Source organism: Crocuta crocuta, unplaced genomic scaffold, assembly GCF_008692635.1.
Source record: "Crocuta crocuta isolate KB4526 unplaced genomic scaffold, BGI_CrCroc_1.0 scaffold6, whole genome shotgun sequence".
In the NCBI taxonomy this organism is placed as follows: domain Eukaryota; kingdom Metazoa; phylum Chordata; class Mammalia; order Carnivora; family Hyaenidae; genus Crocuta; species Crocuta crocuta.
Genome location: NW_027531917.1, coordinates 10074868 through 10096216, shown reverse-complemented (window position 1 = coordinate 10096216; position 21349 = coordinate 10074868). Strand labels below are relative to the sequence as shown.

General features: G+C 37.6%; 2 protein-coding genes and 1 long non-coding RNA gene across 11 annotated transcripts in view; 2 read left to right on the top strand and 1 right to left on the bottom strand.

Moving 5' to 3' along the window:
* The window catches only part of ZNF654 (zinc finger protein 654), a 95492-nt gene extending 81521 nt beyond the window's left edge, over positions 1-13971 (top strand). For 3 of the 4 annotated variants that reach the window (XM_077774954.1, XM_077774956.1, XM_077774957.1), the window contains 2 exons: positions 3913-4054; positions 7989-10914. In XM_077774954.1, the coding sequence (XP_077631080.1) occupies positions 3913-4054; positions 7989-10400 (2554 nt within the window). In that variant the 3' untranslated portion in view covers positions 10401-10914. The other variant, XM_077774955.1, reaches the window with a different exon arrangement.
* The window catches only part of LOC144240594 (uncharacterized), a 37773-nt gene extending 18186 nt beyond the window's left edge, over positions 1-19587 (bottom strand). The window contains exons 1-2 of the long non-coding RNA XR_013337767.1: positions 19515-19587; positions 10284-10366 (exon numbers count right to left, since the gene is read on the bottom strand). This is a non-coding gene — a long non-coding RNA (uncharacterized LOC144240594). The remainder of the gene's footprint in view (positions 1-10283; positions 10367-19514) is intronic.
* A 298-nt stretch (positions 19588-19885) lies between these two features.
* Positions 19886-21349, top strand: part of CUNH3orf38 (chromosome unknown C3orf38 homolog) — a 57711-nt gene continuing 56247 nt past the window's right edge. For 5 of the 6 annotated variants that reach the window (XM_077774961.1, XM_077774962.1, XM_077774963.1 and 2 more), the window contains exon 1: positions 19886-20014. In XM_077774961.1, the coding sequence (XP_077631087.1) occupies positions 19888-20014 (127 nt within the window). In that variant the 5' untranslated portion in view covers positions 19886-19887. Of the gene's footprint in view, positions 20015-20192; positions 20278-21349 lie in introns of those variants that run through there. The other variant, XM_077774960.1, reaches the window with a different exon arrangement.

Below are 21349 nucleotides of genomic sequence, written 5' to 3'. Positions count from 1 at the left end.
AGAGTGCCTATCTTTCCTGCCCCCACCCACTGGCACCCTCTAAGAATAGAAGCTGGTTGTGTGACTCCCAGCTGCCTAACTGGAAAGGAATCTTCAGCCTGTTCCTTTGTCTGTCCTTCTGAGTAGGCGGAGTACTGATTGCCTCTCCTCATTTCTGAATGCTGGCATCCTTTTCTCTTACTTCTAAAAGTTGATTTTCACCGTAACTTGAAGAGCAGGATTTTTTTTCCAGCTTACAAGGTCTGTGTTGTCGGTTTCATCTTGGCTTTCCCTATGAACCAGCTTACTTCATCTCCCTTCTCTGGACAGAACCTGATCCATAGTCCAGTTTTGCTCTATCTGAAGCCAGTAGAGCAAGCAGCCAGCCCTATTTCTCTCACCATTGCTAATAACAACAACAACTACTACTAATAGTAATAATAACAGCAACTACTAATACCTTCTGAGTGCTTCCTATAGTCTATACTTCATATATACATTCTCTCATTTATTCCAATAAACTTACAGGGTAGACTATAATATGGCTAAGCCATGTAAATAATAGGTAATGAAGTAAATAATGAAGCTAAGATTCAAACCCAGGCAGCCTGACTCAGTCTCTGCTATTAAATATTACTTACTATAAATAGGTCAAACAAACAAAACATGTATCTTGTAAAGGTGTCTATAGACCCTGTTCTAGACTTCATTCTCTGCAGCTTGTTACTTGATGATTTTATTAGTAGTTACTTACCTGGAAAATGTGTTTGTATACCATATAGGAGCTGTGTTTTCTAAAGGACCTCTGTTTGAAAAGAAAATGTAAGCTCCATCAACACTATTTGCTCATGAGGAAAGAAGACTATTGTGGGTTTTCAGAGTTTTTGTTTTCCTTCAAAATCTAAAGTACAAGTAAAACCTGATACCCCTTTTATAAATTCAGTCAAAATGGAGCTTCGTAAATATATCCTGAGATTTCCAGATTCTAGAGATTTGCCTACTAGAAAGCTAAAATCCATATTGGTAGCCCTTTCCTGGCAAATTTATTGAGAATCTTGGGATTACATTTTGTTCACCAAGTTTTATCCTGAATTAACAGAAACAAAGGGAAATAAGATCTCTGTCTTCAAAAAAGAAAAATAATAATAATGGTGTACCCTAAGGATGTCTATTAGGAGTCTCTATTTTTTGGAGCAATTTGGAGAATATATACATTTCTAATATATTAAACATTGGTGTGTGTCATAATGAGTGCTATGAATACTCTCCCCTAACTTCCAGTTATCATTTTTTATTTTTTGTTTTTAAATCTGTTGCAGAGATCTGCCAGGTCTTCTTAAACACAGTTAATCTACTTGCCTTCTATCTCATTCCTTTGTTTATAAAATACTCCTTATTTAGAATGTCCACCATCATCTTATACATCATTCTTTGTCTACAGTTTCCCTTAATATATTTCCTCAAGATGCTCCCTCTAAATGCTCTTAGCATTTAGGAATACATTTTTTTTAGCCAGTTTATTAACAAGCAAATATTTGTTGAATAAATGTCACTGGTTGGTACTATTAAGATTATAAAGATAAGGAAAGAATATAGGAAATTAGTGATTTATTAAAAACATCAGTACCAGAATTTCACCTAGGTGTTTTCACTTAACTCTCTCAATTCTTTTTTTGTATAAGAAAACTGTGGCTAAAAGAGATAAAAGCCACCTAGCTAGTAAGAAAACAGAGTTGGAATATATACTAGTCAATTTGCAAGTGATAACATCCTATGTCTGACTAGTTTAGGGAAAAGTTAGTGCACATGGAAAAAGTACTGGGTCATGACAAAAAAAGGGGGAAGGACAGAGTAGGTCCCCAAAGATAACTGCTTCCAGGAACACTGATTTTTCTGCCAGTTGACTTCATTCTCTCCTGTTGCAGACCAGAAGTAATGTCAACAGGCTCCAGCCTTCATAGTTTAGAGTTGAGAACATTCCAGGGACTCTGACGGGCCTCACTAAAGTCAGTTTCCTACAATTAATATTGTAAGGAGGGTGAGGACGGTTACATGGTTAAAATGGTCACTGGCGTTCCAACCTTGTATAGTAGGGCTATTTCTAGAAAAAGATGGCTTACTGTGAACTGGGTAATATCACACCAATTAGTGTATAATGCCCTAATGAGAAATCTCTTATTCTCTGTCTCATGTTTTTGCCGCTATCTCCACTATAGAATGTGTCACTGAGATTAACAATGTAGTAACAGTTGGGGGAACAGGACCTATAAAATATCAACAAGGAAATCTATGAAAGGCATGAAACCAACAAGAGGAATAAGATCTATTCTGAAGTAGTTATCACTTTAGTTTGGGGTATTCGTGAAGGTGTTCATGAAGGGGTATTTGATAGGGATTTTGAAAGATAAGCTTATCTTAGAAATAAGGTACTTTCTGAGTACAGCAGTTAGCATACACAAAATGAGAATAAACAAAACACATTAACTAACTAACCCTGAAGAGTGCCCAGGATTAAAATCCTATCCTTCTGACTCCAAAACCCATGTTTCTATTGCTGTTAATACTACATAAAATATGGAATAAGCACTGAATGAAATTATTTGAAAGTCTGGAAACAGATAAGTTTAGCAACTGTAGAAATATATATGTAAAATTAGAAGGCCTAAGGTAGTAGCACTGAGAAAGAATGGTATGGCTATGAGCAAAAATATAATTGCAATACAAAGGCTGTGGAAAATAAACAGATTAGAACCAAACAGGTTCTAGGAGTGTTTAGTGTCATTGATTGACATTGCAAAAGAGAACCAATTTGGCAGGAGTTTTAATTCATTCTAAGAGGGTTATAGGGTTAGAAAGCAATCTAAATTGAAATACCCAGGCATGGAAATTGGGAAAGAAGTCAGAGCTATAGATTTGGGAGCCAAGTGTGAAAGCTGGTGAGCTTTTATATGCAAGAAAAGTGGGGTTGTAGACTGAAACTTATGAACACCCATACAGCTAGAAGAAGATGGAATTAGAATTTTGGTTTTTCTTCTTCCGTGTTGCTTGACATTATTTTCCATTTTGTGCTTTCTGTATTGTCTCTTTAAGTAAACTGTGTGCCCCTTCACGATAGTAGTCAAGCTGTCCTTAGACTTAATAGCTGTATGTGTTGGGCTCAAAGTACATGCTCAGTAAATCACTTTAAAAAAACAAACAAAACGAAACCATTTTGATCAATTATTTTAACACTTTTTAGATTGTGATGCTTTATGTAATCTGACACATTTTAAGGCATTCTAATTTACTAGAATAGGATATCTGAATATATCAATTATATGTTATGATTTCCTTTGCCTCAAAACCCACTGCTCCTACCTTGTCCATCTAATAACTGGCCATATTTTAGAAACCAGTCTACCTGTGAAATACTTTAAATGGTCTGTAGCTTTTCTGTAAAAATACTGCATCTTAACAGAAGAGCAGATGATCTTCAACAAAAAATTTCAGAATCTTACACGTTAAACCTAGAGTACTATGGGTATCTTAATAGATTGAAAATAAAAAATATGGACATTTCTTGGCAGAAAGTATACAGAATTAATTTCTAAATTTACAAGTAGGGTATTAATTAAAGGCCAGAGTTTATTTTTTTAAAGTAATATCCCTGATACTAGTACACCAGGATTAGAATTTGTTATCATGTACTACAGGTACCTTGGGTTTGCTAGCATATGATTGGAACTCATTCCTTACTACTGTACGATTACAATTTCTGATCTCTCTTTTTGTCCCATACAGGTAGCAGAAGTAGCTGGAAGTTAATATAATAATCCACTTACCCCCATTTTGTATCCATCCCAGCCAGGGTACTATAGAATCAGCAAAACATAGCTAATGTCTGTATTGGAATAAACTCTATTTTTGATATTTCTCTCTCTTTCTCATTTACAGGGAGTTGATTTTCATATGGAGTAAACTTCAGCTTAAGTCTAATCCTTCAAAGCAAGTTTTTGTAGATCAATGCTACCAGCTTTTAAGAACAGCAACTAATGTGAGAGTCATATTTCCTTTCATGAAAATCATTAAAGATGAGGTAAATAGGATATATTTATCCCTTAATTTTAAATGAAGTTTAAATGACAGTTCACCGAAACTTGAATCTTTTATGATAAAATGCTTTGAAGAGAAGGAGGATTTTAAGGCCACATTCTCCAAAAATCACATCCTTCCCTTTCCTCAACCTCAATCTCCCTACATGGTATTTAGCATATATACTGGTAAAAATAACTGAAAATACACAGAAAAACTGCCAATTTACTTTTACTTAAAATTTAATATGGAAACAACTGCTTCCATAAGAAGTGATTATCTCTTTTCTTTAAAAATGTCACTTTTAACACTATCCTAAATCCTGTTTGTAGAATCTTATTTGCAAATGAACTTTGTATATACATAGGTAATACCTCCTCACTTTCACAGAAAAATATAGTTCATAATTTTAAGTCTGGTAATAAGGTGAAAAGGAACAATGAATTCTAAAGCATTTTTGAAATCTGACAAACTTTTATTTATTTGAAGTAATAGTAAAATCCATTACTTACTATGTAAGACTCTTACATAGACATGAAATTGGATCCTGCAAATGCCTTTACTTTTTCCCTTCAAATATTAACAGAACCTTGAATACCAAGATAAGAAGGATAAAGCTACCCTACATTTTAGGTAGCTCCATTTGGCTGAATCTTTATGTGGGTTACTTTTAAATATATAAGGAAACATCTAATAAATAATCTAGTTTAATATTTCTTACAAATTATGCATTTATCACATTCATTATCATTAATTACTGTGTAATTATGTAATTATTAATTACACATTCATTACTCATTAGATGTATGTGATTATATTCCCATGATAGAAAGTTAGATATAGTGATTATATGCCCATGAGAGAAAGTTAGCAGCATTGTAATCAGAGGGATTTTATAAATTTCCTATTTTATTTTACTAACTGCATTCATAGCTTCATTATTAAACAGTGAAATGTCATTCAAATGCATTGTTGGGGCGCCTGGGTGGCTCAGTTGGTTAGGCGGCCATCTTCGGATCCGGTCATGATCTTGCTTTTCAGGAGTTTGAGCCCCTTGTTGGGCTCTGTGCTGACAGCTCAGAGCCTGGAACCTGCTTCAGATTTTGTCTCCTCTCTCTGCCCCTCCCCCACTTGTGCTCTGTCTCTCCCTCTCTCAAAAATAAACATTAAAAAAATGCACTGTCAAAGTTAACCTCAACCTCCATCAAAAAGGGAAAAAAAAACAACAAGCTATGTCATAGAATTCTTCTCAATATTTATTTATTTTTTTTAATGTTTATTTTTGAGATAGAGAGATACACAGAGGACAAACAGGGGAAGGGCAGAGAGAGAGAGAGACATAGAATTTGAAGCAGGCTCCAGGCTTTGAGCTGTCACCACAGACCCGATGGGGGGCTTGAACTCATGAGCTGTGGGATCATGACCTGAGCCAAAGTTGGATGCTTAACTCACTGAGCCACCCAGGCACCTCCCTGCTCAACATTTAAATTGCAGCAGAATTGCCAGTAAAACTTTAAAAAATAAAAATATATCTATATATATTTTTACATAGGATTCTTATTTGCACCAAAAGTTGAGTTTTGTTATATAAAGTTTACACTGTAGGTGACGTTCAGCCAGTTTTCATAAAGCTTTCTTATTTTCACATGTCTAGTCAACATGAGAATATAAGAGGAAAAATTCAAAGATGAAATAAATATTGAAAATTTGGTTAACTGTTTACTAAAAACATCTTTAATGATGGAAAAATCCTATATGTGCCTCAGCGCTCTGTAAAGAAGCAAAAACAGTGCTGTGTGAATTCAGGAGAATGAGACCTTACAAATGGCATATGTGAAAAAGCTTCACAGAGGAGGATGCTGTAAGCTGGATTTTAAACGATAGAGAAGGATAATACTAACATGTAAAGGATTTTGTAGTTCACAAAGCACTTTTGCCTCATTGTATCACTTGTTTTTCTCACAGCTGTCCGTCAACATTAATATGGTAGGAGAAAAACGTGAGGAAGTGTGTGGGAGATGAAACTAGGCAGAGACTGCCTGACGTCACAGGGCGGGTGGGTGGTGGTTGTTGGAAATCCTTAAGGGACTTGCATGTTACACTGAAAGTTGGACCTTAAGTCTATAAATGTACTGGGATTATTGAAGGATTCCAAGTAAGAAAGTATCCTGTTGCCTATGTGATGATCTTGAAAATTTTTCTCAAATTTTTATTATTTTTATGTTTATTTTTGAGAGAGTGAGCAGGCGCAAACTGGGGAGGGACAGAGAGAGAGTGGGGGACAGAGGAAGCGGGCTTTGTCCTGACAGCAGCAAGACTGCTGTGGGGTAAGACAGGGCTCGAACTCACGAACGTGAGATCATGACCTGAGCTGAAGTCAGACGCTCAAGACTAATCCACTCGGGTGCCATATGGTCTTAAAAGTTTTAAACTTAGGCAGCTGGATACATGATAATTTCAGGAGTTAAGACAGTGGATATAGGTAGAACTTGGGAGAGATAGAAAGAATTTTCTTTTGAAGCAGTGAATTTTGAATTTACCATATCTGGAAAATCTAGGTGGAAATCCCTGATTGTAACAGATAAGAAGAAATAAAAAATTTGAATTCAGTAAAGGATTCCAGGCTGAAATGATGGATTTACAGGGGAAAGCTAAGTTAGAATAGATCTGATTCCATTTATATTTGCAAACATTTATTCAAAGGTCAATATATTATGCCAACTTCTATGTTAACAACAGAGGATACAAAAAACTGAGATACTCTCCCTGTGATTTAAGAATTCACGTCAGGGGGCAGGGACATATACAGTTATAAAACAGTATGTATGTGCTTTTCATAAGTAAGGATAAACTATTCTCAGTGGAAAGAATAGGGAATGTTTAACTCTACCCTGGGGCTGAGGCCAGAATGAATGGGGAGAAAAACTTTCAGAGTAAAACCGACTCTTCAAAGAATGAATAGGAAATGGGTCAAAATTTACTACGTAGATAACGTGGTATTATGATATGCAAAGTTAAGGTCTGCTTGTGGAAGTGTAAGTAGTCAAGCAGGGCTACACAGCACATAAAGTACTAAGACATGATGCTGGCAAGGTAGTATTCCTCCCTGTCATCTATATGTAGCATATGCAGGCAGTGCGTACGTACGTACACACACACACACACAATCTTAAAGGCATGTTATTATTGTATCTTTTTCTATTCAAACAAGCATTTAGATCATTCCAAATCACTAGAGGCATCATTTATAATTTGAGTTAAGGTGGACACACAACAAATTCCCAAATGCAGTTACCTTTGAGTCATCAGTAAAAGTTTTCAAGTTTAAATAATTTTCAGATAACTTCCAAGTAGATTCATTATTCTGATTTTTATTAGATTTGGAAAGACTGTAATTGTCCTGGTCATGTGGGCCACACTTTTCTTCTTATTTGGATAAATAATATTTCTTAATAAGATAAGTAATATTTTTAGTACAGATTTATGAATGTCTGCAAGCATTTTTTTAAATCTAGCTCTTTGTAAACATCAACATTGATAAATGGTTTAAACATTTACTTTAAACATTATTTAATTTAATCCTTCTGCCTCAGAATGTAAGATTGATACCTAAAATAAATGGAGGGCTAGATTTGTAAGAAACCTTAATCACCATAAGGTTCTGAAGCATTTTGTTTTCTGGTTAGTAGGGTTTGTCAAACTTAAAAATTAATTAAGTTGGAAGCTAAATTGGAAGTCTCCTCTAGATTATTGTGAAATTAAAGAAAGATTTACTTCTGTATTAAAGAAGAATTAAATCAAGGCTACCTGGTGAGGAAAACTGCACATTTGGAATACTGTGTTTATTCAGCCTCATTTCAGAGTTGTATTTTAAAAAGATAAAACACTGTAAAAATGTTTTTTACAAAAGGCATTTTAGTAATATTTTCCTCTTACAGGTTGAAGAAGACGGCTTACAAATTTGTGTCGAAATATGTGGTTGTGCTCTACAACTAGATCTTCATGATGATCCCCAAACTAAATGTTTAATATATAAAACAATTGCACATTTTTTGCCAAATGATTTGGAGATCCTCAGGATTTGTGCACTCTCGATATTTTTTCTTGAGCGCTCCCTAGAAGCCTATCGTACTGTTGAAGAGCTTTACAAACGTCCAGATGAGGAATATAACGAAGGCACAAGTAGTGTTCAAAATCGTGTTCGTTTCGAATTACTTCCAATTTTGAAAAAGGGATTGTTTTTTGATCCTGAATTCTGGAACTTTGTAATGATTAAGAAAAACTGTGTAGCATTATTGAGTGATAAATCAGCAGTTAGATTTCTAAATGAAAGTACACTGGAAAATTCTACAGGTAATCTAAAAAAGGCAGTGGAACAGCAAGGTTTAGATGAAGGGCTTGACTCTCTTAGGGATCAGAACACTGGAGAGCCTGATCCTGATGATATATCTAGAGTGCAACCTAAGGGTCACATTAATACAAAGAAAAATCTTATGACTCTTAATGTTTCCAAAGTAGACCACAATGTCCCAAGGCATCGGTGTATGTTATGTAACAAGGAATTTCTAGGTGGTCACATTGTAAGGCATGCCCAGGCTCATCAGAAAAAGGGCAGTTTTTCATGTGTGATATGTGGTAGAAAATTTAGAAACAGAGGACTTATGCAGAAGCATTTAAAGAATCATGTTAAGAAAATACAAAGACAGCAAATTGCAGCGGCTCAGCAGGAGGACCAGGAAATCCCCGCTTTGGAAGAAATAAATTGTTCCGATGCTTTCATTTCATTTGAGAATGGGAATTCTGATAATAAGGATTTGGAAGCAGAGACAATTACTGCTTCCAGTGATGGAAGCAAAGAAGTCATCCCTGCACATGTGGCTGAATTCATTGAAATTCCCATCAGTGTTTCAGAAGATGTAATTGAAAACATGATGGAAAATGGGAGTCCTGATACTTCTTTAAATAATGTCTCAGAACCTTTGCCTGTGTGTGAGGATGACTACGAGGAGGAAGAGGATGAAGAGGGTGACTATGAAGAAGACGATTATGACCTGAATCAAGAAACTTCAGTACTTCATAAAATCAACGGAACTGTGTGTCATCCAAAAGAGATATATGCTACAGATAAAGAAGGAAACTTTAAGTGCCCTGCTCTTGGTTGTGTCAGGATATTTAAAAGAATTGGATTTCTAAATAAACATGCAAGGACTGTACATCCAACTGATTTAAATGTGCGGCAAACGGTAATGAAGTGGAGCAAAGGAAAATGCAAATTCTGTCAAAGGCAATTTGAAGATTCTCAACATTTTATAGATCACCTTAATAGACACAGCTACCCAAATGTGTACTTTTGTTTGCATTTTAATTGCAATGAGTCATTTAAGTTGCCAATCCAGCTTGCTCAGCACACAAAAAGTCACAGGATATTTCAAGCTCAGTGTAGTTTTCCAGAATGTCATGAGCTTTTTGAAGATCTTCCTCTGCTCTATGAACATGAAGCTCAGCACTATTTGAGTAAAACACCAGAATCCTCTGCACAACCAAGTGAGACAATTCTTTGGGATGTTCTTACAGACTCAAATTCTAATCATCAGGAAAAAGACTCATCTAGTAATGAGAAACAAACTCTCACTCTGCCAGTTTCTACTAGCAAATCAAGGAAAGATTCCACAGAACCAAAGACGTGTACAGAAAGTATGGAGAAGAAAACAGATGGTTTAGTTCAGAATGGAAATGAACATTCTGACGACACTGTCTCTAATATAAGCTTAATAGACCAAAAGATGCCTGACATAGAGCCAAATTCTGAAAACAATTGTAGTATTAGTGATTTAGTCAATGGACACAGTGGAATAGAGCAGACACCTTTAGTTTCGTCAGAGCCTGCTTTGAAAACGGATACAAACAGAATCAGGACAGAAAATGGTTCCGTTTTGCCCAGTGTTGTACCACAAGAACATAATACCCTGCCAGTATCTCAGGCACCTTCCAAACCAAATCTGACAAGTGAACATACTTCATATGGCTTAATTTTAACAAAGCCGTATGTGAGACCACTGCCTCCCAGTTACCTTGATGAACGGTACCTTAGTATGCCAAAACGCAGAAAATTTCTGACTGATAGAGTAGATGCCTGTTCTGATCAAGATAACGTTTGTAAAAAATCCGTGAAAAGATTAAGATGTGGCAAATGCCTGACCACCTACTGTAATGCAGAAGCACTTGAGGCTCACCTTGCACAAAAGAAATGTCAGACACTCTTTGGATTTGATTCAGATGATGAAAGTAAGTCTTCTATTTTCTCAGTAGGTGTTATCTGTAAAAATAGAAAATGCCATAGATCTTTATGAGGTTAAGAAAGTTAGTATTTGTATAGCACAGATAATAAAGCACCACACCATACATTATTTCTCTCAATACATACAACCACTATGAGATGATATTACTATTCCTGTTTTATAGATCAGGCAACTGAAATTCACAGGTTAAGTAATTTGCATAGGTACAGCCTATGAACTTGTGGAAGCCAGAACTTGTACACAGTTTTTCATGCTCTTTGATCAGACTCTTCACTGTGTCCAAGACATTGTCTTCATTGCACATTTCGTGTAATAAAAATTTTAGAAATAAAGTAATTATGATGGAAATGTTTTTCATCTGCATGCCAGAGTATAAATCAAGTGAAGCTGAGCTTCTATTACAGAAAGGTGAAAAAGAACCAGAAAATAATTGAAAAAAATGAGCAAAAGAAAAGTTTGCTTTTCTATTAATATCAATATTTATCGAATGAGTAAAGGGCTAAAACAGGAGTCTAACTTAGAATTCCAGTTGAACTATAAAATTTGAATTAACAGACATGTTCTGTTTTACAGGTGCCTGATAAAAATGTTTCAGAAAGATCTGTCGATCAAGCAGTAGTGTGAAAAAAGCACTGCAAGAAATTGAATCATCAGTTTGCTATTTTCCTGATGGCCTTAATTTTCAAGCGGTCTTGGATTTACTAAAGATAAAGACAAAGCACATTTTCTAGAATGAACTCAGAGAGGAGATGTGCTGGTTTAGACTCCAAAAGGGTTATTACAAAACTCCCAAAGTACCAGTTATCCAGAAACCACATTTTTAAAAAAGTTGATGACTATGAATGCAGCATGTTCAGTTTTACCTATGTGAGAAATATGTTCGGGCAACTAGTCAGAAAGGAAAACCAGCTATGGCCTTACAGAAAGGGAAAAGTTAACCAGTTATTAAAAAAGCGGGGTGGGGAGGGTGGGTGGTTTACAATAAACAACTTAAAATATTCTACAAAAGAAATTTGTTTTCTTGTCATGCATAATCAGATGATGTCCTCCCCTTCTCATCAAACACGGTTTAAAGACCTATTGCTATTTGGTTTATTATAATTTAGAAACTGATACATGAAAATAAAATTTGATTTATCACCATGCTATCCATAAAAGATTGTAACTTGTTTCTAGATGATTGATTAGATGGAACAGAGTTCAATGAATGGGATTCCAGCACTGAAAATTAAAAATCAAAAGAAAACAAAACGCTTTGGTAATAAGCTCCACTTTCCATTTTGGTAATACCAATGAGTTGTATTTAAAGGCAGCAGTGTCAATCTTAAATAGGAAAAGAACCATCAGTAACTTTGAGGAGGGATGGGAGGAATCTAAGACCAATAAAGGCTATCTAATTGAAGGAAAACACTGAATTGCAAATAACTCAATGTGAATAATGGTATAAGCACACTGGGATATTTCTTATTTGTATATAGAGTAGTGTTAGGACATTGCTTGATGATTCATAGTAAGGTCCTTTTAGACATTAATGTGAGTTATCTAAGTACAGTCCTATAAAAATAAATGGCTGTAAAAAAATATGTCGGCTAAAATCAGGTCAAGAATTCATTGGTTTTGTTCAGTTAGGAGAGTTAATTCTAAAATAAGCCATACTACTCATGCTTTCTTATTTATTAGTGATGAATTTGGTCTGAATAGTAATTTTTATATATAAAAGGAAATATTTACACAAAAATTTGCACAGCAAGAACACAGTTAAGATATATTGATGCTTTTATTTTCCTTGATGACCAGTAATTTTCCTAAGGAAGATTTTAACTTACTAGTCAATGAATTGTTAAAACACAAAATGTTTTTTTTAAATACCCTCTCAGATATGTTCCACTTGTACATTCTCTAAAAGAGAAGGTTTCATGATCTTCTTTAACCTAGTAGTTTGTTAATCTATAGCAGGGATAAAATGAACAAAGATACAAAGGCAAATTCTTAAAAAAAAAAAAAAATGGAGCTACTAATGTACCATTGTCAACCAAATATTCCAGTTATTCAAACAGATACATTTTTGTTCAAAGCAGATAATCTTATCAGACCTTGGTAGTATAGCTTCCTTAATGAAGTCACTAATGAAGGGGACATTTCTTCAAGGTAGCACCCAGACTTTAACAAGTTGGGATTTCCAGGCCATGAAGAGTCTAAAAAATTTTTCCAATTTTATTAGTTTATTTATTCACTCACTACTATGCAATTGAGTCACAAGTCCATTGCAGTCAAATTTAGGTTTTTGTTTTGTTGTGTAGCCTACATTAGGCTGTGGGATTTACATTTAAATAACAGATAAGTAAATGCAACTCAATCAGATTTTTAAGAGGTCAACTAAAAAAAAATTTGTTTTCCATATTTCCTGAAGATAAAAATATACTTGAGTTCTATTTCAGTTCAGTATAAAGTACATCTTGTAATAAGAAGTCTGTGTGGACACTAGTTCATTTGGACAATGAAGTTTTTTTTGAAATATAATTTCTGCTTTGTATATTTTCCAGAAGTTTAAAATTACAATTTAGCATTTTATCACATCTTTTAACTCATTTTTTATACGTTGTAACTATTGACATAAATCCATGTCTGAAAATTGTTATTTTCATTCATTCTGCAGTTCATACCAAGCGGTTTTAAACATATTCCACTTGTTAATTTTGTCTTTGAGGTTTTATTTCTACTTTTGTGTTGCTAGGGGAAAACTGTTTCTGAAACACTGAGATCAAATCGGCCTATAAATAATTAAATCAAGGAATGTTTTATAAAAATCTATTTGGCTATGCTGTTCTAAACCTCTTTATATACTCCTCAAATAACTGCTATTGAAAAAATGTGTACATTTCATCATGTATGTCTTATTAAGCATAAACTTACATCATTTTGCTTTTGTGGGGTGCATAAACTTCCAACAGTTCTAATTTGGGATTCAGAAGAAAAGGAAGCTTTCTTATTCCTCAGATTCTTCTGTTTTACTTTTCTGCTCCTTCAGTTTTGAGGATGTGTTTATCTTACATGGACCAAGTTTCACTTTTTTTTTAATAAAAATTTCCTTCAAAACATTAAATATTAACTTTCTGCTGTTTTAGTAAGGTCAAGAAAATAGCAAATCTGAATTTTTGCTGCTCAGATATTACAGAAAAGAGGGATCTCCGTGGACAAGGACACTGGTACTTTGGGCTCTAGCCATATTCATTTTTTAAACCACCGATTCTATGAGTAGATAACTTATAACACTGAACTTGTGATTCTTTTCAAATCACACTTGAAAGTTCAGCTGTATTCCTTTCATGTTTGGTTTAAACTGTTGTATGGATGAAAAACCTAAAAGGGATGATAGTGTTTATCTTTTAATTTATTTGGTACTGTAAAACACCTTTTCAGAATGCCTAAATGCTGCATATGCATTTTGGAATTGTTAATATGTGAAAGATATTACAGATTCAGCAAGAAAGGAAATTTGTGCTTCCTTGTTGAACATTAAATTATTTTACTTTGCATTTTATAAGAGTACAAATTAAAACTGAGCCATTGAACTGCAATAATTCAACAATAGCGTCTCATTTCAAGAAATTTTTTGTACTGTACATAGACTTGTTCAATAAAACATTGTCCTTGTTGGTAATGAAGTGTTCAGTTTTATGTAGCACATTGCTTCAAAAGGAATTAGGCTTAAGGTATATATTCAATAAGAAATTTCTATTAGGTCTCCTAAGAGAGTAAGTTATATCAGTTAATATTACCATATTCAGATGATTAACTAAAAAACATTTTAAAATAGAAACGTCTAATAAAAGTTTACATAAAACACTTTTAGACATTAACTAACATCCAAATGCAGGAATTACAAGTTGATAGAATGCTGGTTCCTCAAGTTATTTCAGGTACCCTTTGCCAACTTAGTAGGTGGACTAATTATCAGAACCTCTTCAAATGAAAGACAGTGTATGGATTTATCTATGTTGGTAAATCTTCAAAGATGAAGAGCCTCTGGTGGAACTCACAACAAAAAAAACAAACACTGGGAAGTCACTTTGAAATAAGACGTAAATATGAATGAAAATTACTTACTAAAAAGCATTTCAGTGGGAAAACATGTAAACTAATTAATCTGGATCTAAAAATGAGGTCCGTGAGCAGGAGGGTCTACTTTTCTGGTTGACTAACAAAAGAAACCCCCCTACACTTGCTTTAACTTGCAACTGGAAAAGAATGAGGGCTGAAGTAGAAAAAGCACCTGGTTGATGCAATGAGATACCAATGCAATGAAAGGACAGTGTCAAATACAGTGATTTGCACATACTACAAACATGCCTCGAAAAATATTGACAAAGCTATGGAAGCACTCTAGACCTGAGACCTAGAATTTTCAGTCTATGCTTTATGGTCATGATTTTAGACTACTAAGTGTATTGAGGAAGTATTTAGATAAAAATACTGGGGTTATCTAATTTTTCTTTTCTGAGACTTGAATTTTGGGAAGCAATCATATGTAACTAAGTATGCGTCCATGATAAACAAATGAGGTGGCTTTTCAGTGCATAATATAAATTCCATACCAACGTCAACAGTGAATAAAAGAGAAGTTTTGGCTATGTATCAACATGTCAGATGGAGGCAATCCAATATTACATGGAGTAAAAACTGAAAATGTGAAGTCCATGCCTTAACTTATGAGTGCTACACAATGGAAAAAAAAATGTCTTCTGTTTTACTAAATTCCTACATACTACCTATATTATATACATTACCCCTAGTTGTTAAAATAACTCATAGATAGGAACTCTGCATTTTAAAAACCAAACCTCAGAAATCTTAAATAACTTGACTGAAGTCACAAGACGGGATTGAAAAATCAGAGGTGTCCTCCTAAAACCATAATGCCATGCAGTTTCTCTACAAATATGGGTGGATCTAATATATCCAAATAGAGGATCAGACTTGCCTCAGGGTCAGTGATTTCAGAGTCTGAAATCTGGTATAAAGTCTGGTAGGGGTAGGAGGCTGATGTTTCATTTTCTTCTACTAGCAGTGATTCTTAACAGTTTGGTCCAGGGAGCAGTAAAATCAGCATCACCTAAGAACTTGTTAGAAATGTGAAATTTTGGTCAGGTGAGGGACCAGTCTGGCATTTAACAAGTCCTCTAGGTAATTCAAAGGTTAAAAAACCACAGATCTAAAGCATCAAGCTGCTTCATATTTCCCCAGAATGTAAACTATTTCCCCTTAAATTCATAGAGCATTCTTAGAAACTCTTGATTTACAGGACATTTAAAGAAGTCCCCTATTAATAGGTACTTAAGTAACTACTGCTGGGTGAAACAGAGATTGTAGTACCAAGATCTCACACCCCAAGCCACTCTAATCTAGAAAACCTTTTTATTTATTTTTTCTGAATAGTGTTCAGTAAGTGAAAACTACCAGAATGTGATTTAATGGAAGCAGCTCAAAGAATGTGGGGACCAACTATATTCAGATTTCAACAGGATAGTTTTATGGTTGTGGAGCCTTAAGCAATTAAATGTGTCCCGCTGGGCTCAGACTTCCCCATGTTAAAAGAGGAAAGCTATTGCAAGGTTGTAAGAATTAAGTATGTGAAGGGCCCTGTGTTGAGCCCTTAATAACAGCTTTACTAAATTTCTCTTGAGGTCATGGTTCTTGTACTGGCTTTGGCTATCACCAAAAACAGCCATGCTGTTTTATGCATGTATTTTTCACTACTATTCCCTTTACCTGTAATTCTTCACCCTTTTTCTGTCCTATCTCTCAATCTTTATAATCTTCTTAGGCATCACCACTTTCTCCAGAAAGCCTGATCTCTCTTGATAACTCCTTATTTCTCCATTAAAAACTTCTCCCAGACTTCCTCCTCTCAGCAAATGGCAGCTCATTACCCAAACCAAATCTTGGCAGTTATCTGGGACTCTATCATGTTTTCCACTCTATCTCATGCCACCAGCATCTCTCACCTGGACTACTGTCTCCTAATTGGGTTCCCTGCCTCTACCCTTGCCTTTCTTCAGTCTGTTCTTCACACCAATAGCCGAAAAGATCCTGTTGAAGCAAGTCAGATCATGCTATTCGTCAGTTTAAAATTCTTCAGTGGCTTTACAACTCATTCATTCATTCAGCAGATATTTATTGCATACCTACTATGTGCCAAGTTCTGTAATAGGCAATTAAAAAAATAATTAAAATCCCCGGCTCACAGAACTCACATTCTACTGGAAGGCAATAAACATATAGTATGTTATAAGTACTATAGAGAAAACTTAAGTGGATAGGGGAACTAGAAGTAAGCATGGCATTGTTGATTTTAAACAGGATGATAAAGGAAGGCCTATTTGATAAACTGATTTTTTTATTGTCGCTATTTATTTTTATTTTTTATTTTAAATCATTTAATGTTTAAATTTTATAGAACACCCAATGCTCATCCCAACAAGTGCCCTATTAATACCCATCACCCATTTAGCAACCCCCCACCCCCCCGCAAACACCCCTTCAGGAACCCTTACTTTGTTCTCTGTATTTAAGAGTCTCTTATGGTTTGCCTCCGTCTCTGCCCCTTCAGGAACCCTTACTTTGTTCTCTGTATTTAAGAGTCTCTTATGGTTTGCCTCCCTCTGTGTTTTCATCTTATTTTTTGGCAAGGTAATTTTTGAGCAGGGAACTGAATGAAGTACGAGAAAGAAAGCCATTCAGGTATCTGAGGGGAAAATCTGCCATGCAGACCAGCAAGAGCAAAGGCTCTGAGGCAAGGACCTATACAGCAAGTTTAAGGAACAAATAGCAAGGGGGCCACTGTGACTAGCGTGCAGTGAGAGACTGGGAGAATAACAAGATGAAGACAGAGAGGTAAAAGATAAGAGCCAAAGTCTTCACAATGGCCTGCAAGGCTCTCGATCTGCAGTATCCAATACAGCATCCACTAGCCACATGTGGTTATTAAAATTCAAATAAAACTGAAAATTCAGTGCCTCAGTTGTTCTAGCCACATTACAACTGCTCAATAGCCACATGTGGCCAATGGGTAGTGTACTGAACCACACAGATACATAACATTGCCATTATCTCAAAGTACTTTTGGGCAGGTAGTCTCAGTCAGTGGTTCTCAACTGGTGGGGGCAGGGGGTGATTTTGTCCTGCAGGGGACACTGGCAACTTGGAGATATTTTTGGTAGCCACAAGTGGGAGGAGGTGCTACTGGCATCTAATGGGTAGAGGCAAGGGATGCCAGTAAGCATTCTCCAATGCATAGAACTGCTTCCACAACAAAGAATTACCCTGGCCAAAATGTTACTAGTGCCTTGATCGAGAAACGTTGCTCTAGGTCAATCATGCCTGCAGTTCTAACCTCACAGCCTCCTCCTTGCAGAAGCTGCTCTCGCCTCCTTCCTACACGCCAGGCACTCTGCTTCTTCCTTGGAGCCTCTACTGTTGTTTCTTCCCACAACACTCTTCTGTGGTCCACTCACTTTCCTCAGGTCTTTTTTTCTTCTTTTCTTTTCTTTTTTTAATTTTTTAATGTTTTATTTCTGAGAGAGAGAGACAGAGACAGAGAGAGAGAGGGGCAGTGTGAGCAGGGGAGGGTCAGAGAGAGAGGGAGACACAGAATCAGAAGCAGGCTCCAGGCTCTGAGCTAGCTGTCAGCACAGAGCCCGAACCCACGAAACGTGAGATCATGACCTGGGCCGAAGTCGGATGCTTAGCCGACTGAGCCACCCAGGCGCCCCTAAGGTCTTTTTTTTTCAATATTACTTAGAGGGGCCTTTCTTGACAGCCTATATAAAATAGCAACATCCTCTCCATGCCCTTCCTTTTGCTTTATTTTTCTCCATAGCAAATCTTGGCAGAGAATATAATTTCTTATATGTTTACTATTTCTTTCCGATGGAATGTCCTCTCTTGCAACGCTTCCAAAACTTCCTTAAAAGGAGGGTCTTCGTCATTTCTCTGACTCTGCAAATAGTAGCATAGTAGGCACTCTTTAATACTTAATAAAAAACGAAGAATTTTTAACTTGAGTAAATGATACCCCAAATAACACCCACTAGCAAATTAACCATGCGTTGAATGCCTACACTACATTTACAGTATATTTTACAACTGATATACAGCCGTGATATTTTTAAATTTTTTTTTTAAATTTATTTCTGAGAGACAGAAAGAGACAGCGTCAGCAGGGGAGAGCCAGAGAGAGAGGGACACACAGAATCTGAAACAGGCTCCAGGCTCTGAGCTGTCAGCACAGAGCCCCGCGCGGGCCTCGAACCCACAAACCGTGAGATCACGACCTGAGCCGAAGTCCGACGCGCAACCGACTGAGCCACCCAGGTGCCCCAGCCGTGATATTTTTTAAAACATTAAATTTGCTCACCTAGATCTGAAGATATGTATATTTTATCTACTAAATGGCAATACCTTAATGAAATGTTAACAAATCTACAACATGCTAAAATATGGAAGGAGACAGAGGCGAGTGACAATGTGTTTAGGTCTGATTCCTCTTCGGGCTCGGTCGAGCGGAACATACCTGTTTCCCTCGGGTGAATGCGAGTTGCTGCCAAACTAACAGTAATACTAACTGCTACCGTGTACTGAGTTACTTCTAGGTGCCAGGCACCGTCCTCACCCCGCCCCCACAGCCCTACGACGTAGCTAACTCTACTAGGTCCATTTCGAGATAGGAAACTGAGGGACGAAAAGGCTAAGAAGCGCGTCCAAGGTCACAGGTAGTGAATGGCGGACCAAAACCCTGGTAACCTGACTTCCAGACTCCCTAACCTTCAACTGCTCGCGATACAGCATCGCCTAAAAGCAAGCCGGCGAGGAGGGGAATGGAAGCAAGCGCCAGTCGCAGACTGTTAGGGAATTAAGAAGGCTTGACACAGGATAGGTGATTTTAACTATTCACAGTATAATGTGAAACAAGGGCAAATTATTTCACCACTGTACTATGTAAGAACATCAACTACAGGTGCACCCTACTCAGAATGGGCCGCAGAGGACGTTCAAGCGCTCCCGGGGGCCAGGCCCACGGGCGGGGCGCAGGCTCCTCCATTGGCCGGCCCCGCGGCATCACGGGAGCTCGCCGTGCGCTGGGACCGCCGCTCGCTTTCCACGCACCTGCACCTGCGCAGCCCCCCCAGCCGCCTTTTTGGAGGATGGGCTCCTGAAGAGTTCAGCGCTTCCCTTTCCGCAACCAGATCCCTCGTGGAAGATCGCTGTTCTCCGCGCAGACGCGGCACTTCCCTAAAGTGAGATCCGTTGAAGTCCCCTCCGTCCTGTGTCTAGCCCGGAACGACAAGTCGGAACACCACAGTTCCTGACTGACCTTGTCGGCAATCACTTCCGCCCGGGGGGTTGGAATACCCCAGGCCCTTCGGCGGCGAACGACAGGCAAGGCACTTCCGGTGTGTGTTGCCTAGGCGCCGGCCTGGTGGGCCTGAAGGGACGACGTTGCGGGGTCGTCCCCTCGTCCCCCGTTTTGGGGGCCGAGATGTCGCGGCTCAGCTACTCGGAGATGGAGGGCTGCCGTAACCTGCTCGGCCTGCTAGACAACGATGATATCATGGCCCTGTGCGACACCATCACCAACCGCCTGGTGCAGCCTGAGGACCGCCAAGGTAAGCGCTGCCTTCTCCGCAAGAGCGGACGCCTCTCCCGAGGCGTCACCCGGACCCCAAGTGGCGGGAGCTCGGGAGTAGAGGAGCTGCGAGACCTCCCCGGTCGACAGGGCCCGGACCGGGCTGGGGCGGAACTTTCGAGAGTCTCGGCCACCGGCGCTACTCCGCGGCCGGGGAGCCTCCGCGCACTCCCAGGTGGCACTGACGCGCCAGCCCCCTGGGGAAGGTGATGGCTCTGGAAACGGCGCCGCTTCCAGAATGTGGTAGGTGTTACGGGCANTGTATATGAAAAGACGTTTTTTGAAAATTTCCGGGGAGCCAGGGTGTTTTCCATTTTGCGTCTCGATTCAGCTGCGGAGTGTTAGCTGTTGAGCTGAGGAGGCAGCTGCTGCTCGTTTGTTTTTTCTCAAGCTTGCGGGAGGGAGACCTTCAACTCTTTCAGTTTCCTCGGTAAAACAGCTGCCGTAATGAAAGAGCAGGTAGTTTGAATCCGTGTTTCTTTTTGGATCCATTTTTTTTTTTCCCCTGAAATGATTTTGGGCAATAGGAGTACGTTATTTTCAGAGTCAAGCATTTCGGTAGAGTAGATTTAAAAGGTTATTAATATTAAGCCTGATTTGTAACTACTCCATATAAAAATGTAATCAAGAAGCTTGTGTTTAGTTCGCTTGGTATATCATCTGGAGAGCTTTATTTTTATTTTTTTTAATTATCTTTTAAAGTTTTTTTTTAATTTTTGAGAGAGAGAGAGAGAGAGAAAGACAGAGACAGCGTGAGCAGGGGAGGGTCAGAGAGAGAGGGAGACACAGAATCCGAAGACAGGCTCCAGGCTCTGAGCTGTCAGCACAGAGCCCGACGCGGGGCTCGAACCCACCAACCGTGAGATCATGACCTGAGCCGAAGTCGGACGGTTAACCGACTGAGCCACCCAGGCGCCCCTGGAGAGCTTTGTTTTAAATTTGCTGAATTTTACCTTAAAATGAAGATTCCAGATTCCTATGTTAGTATGACTTCAATATCTACAAAAGGTTATTCTTTTTAAAACTTTATTTCCCTGCCTTTAAGTCGGATTTACATTTCCATTTAAAGAAATTATCCATTTGAAACTTCGAATGATGGATTTTAAAAGAAGAGATTCGTAAGAATTTAGACTGCAGATAGTTTTAGACTTAATGTAGTTCTTCAGCATTTATGTATTTTACATGCTACTCCCCACCTAACAGGGTGAGTGTGAATTTAAAATTGATAGACAAAAATGCTGGATTTAATTGATGGTGGGTCTAAAATAAGAAAAAGCAACGTTGGAAGATTTGAAGAGCGATTTCTCAGAGAGGA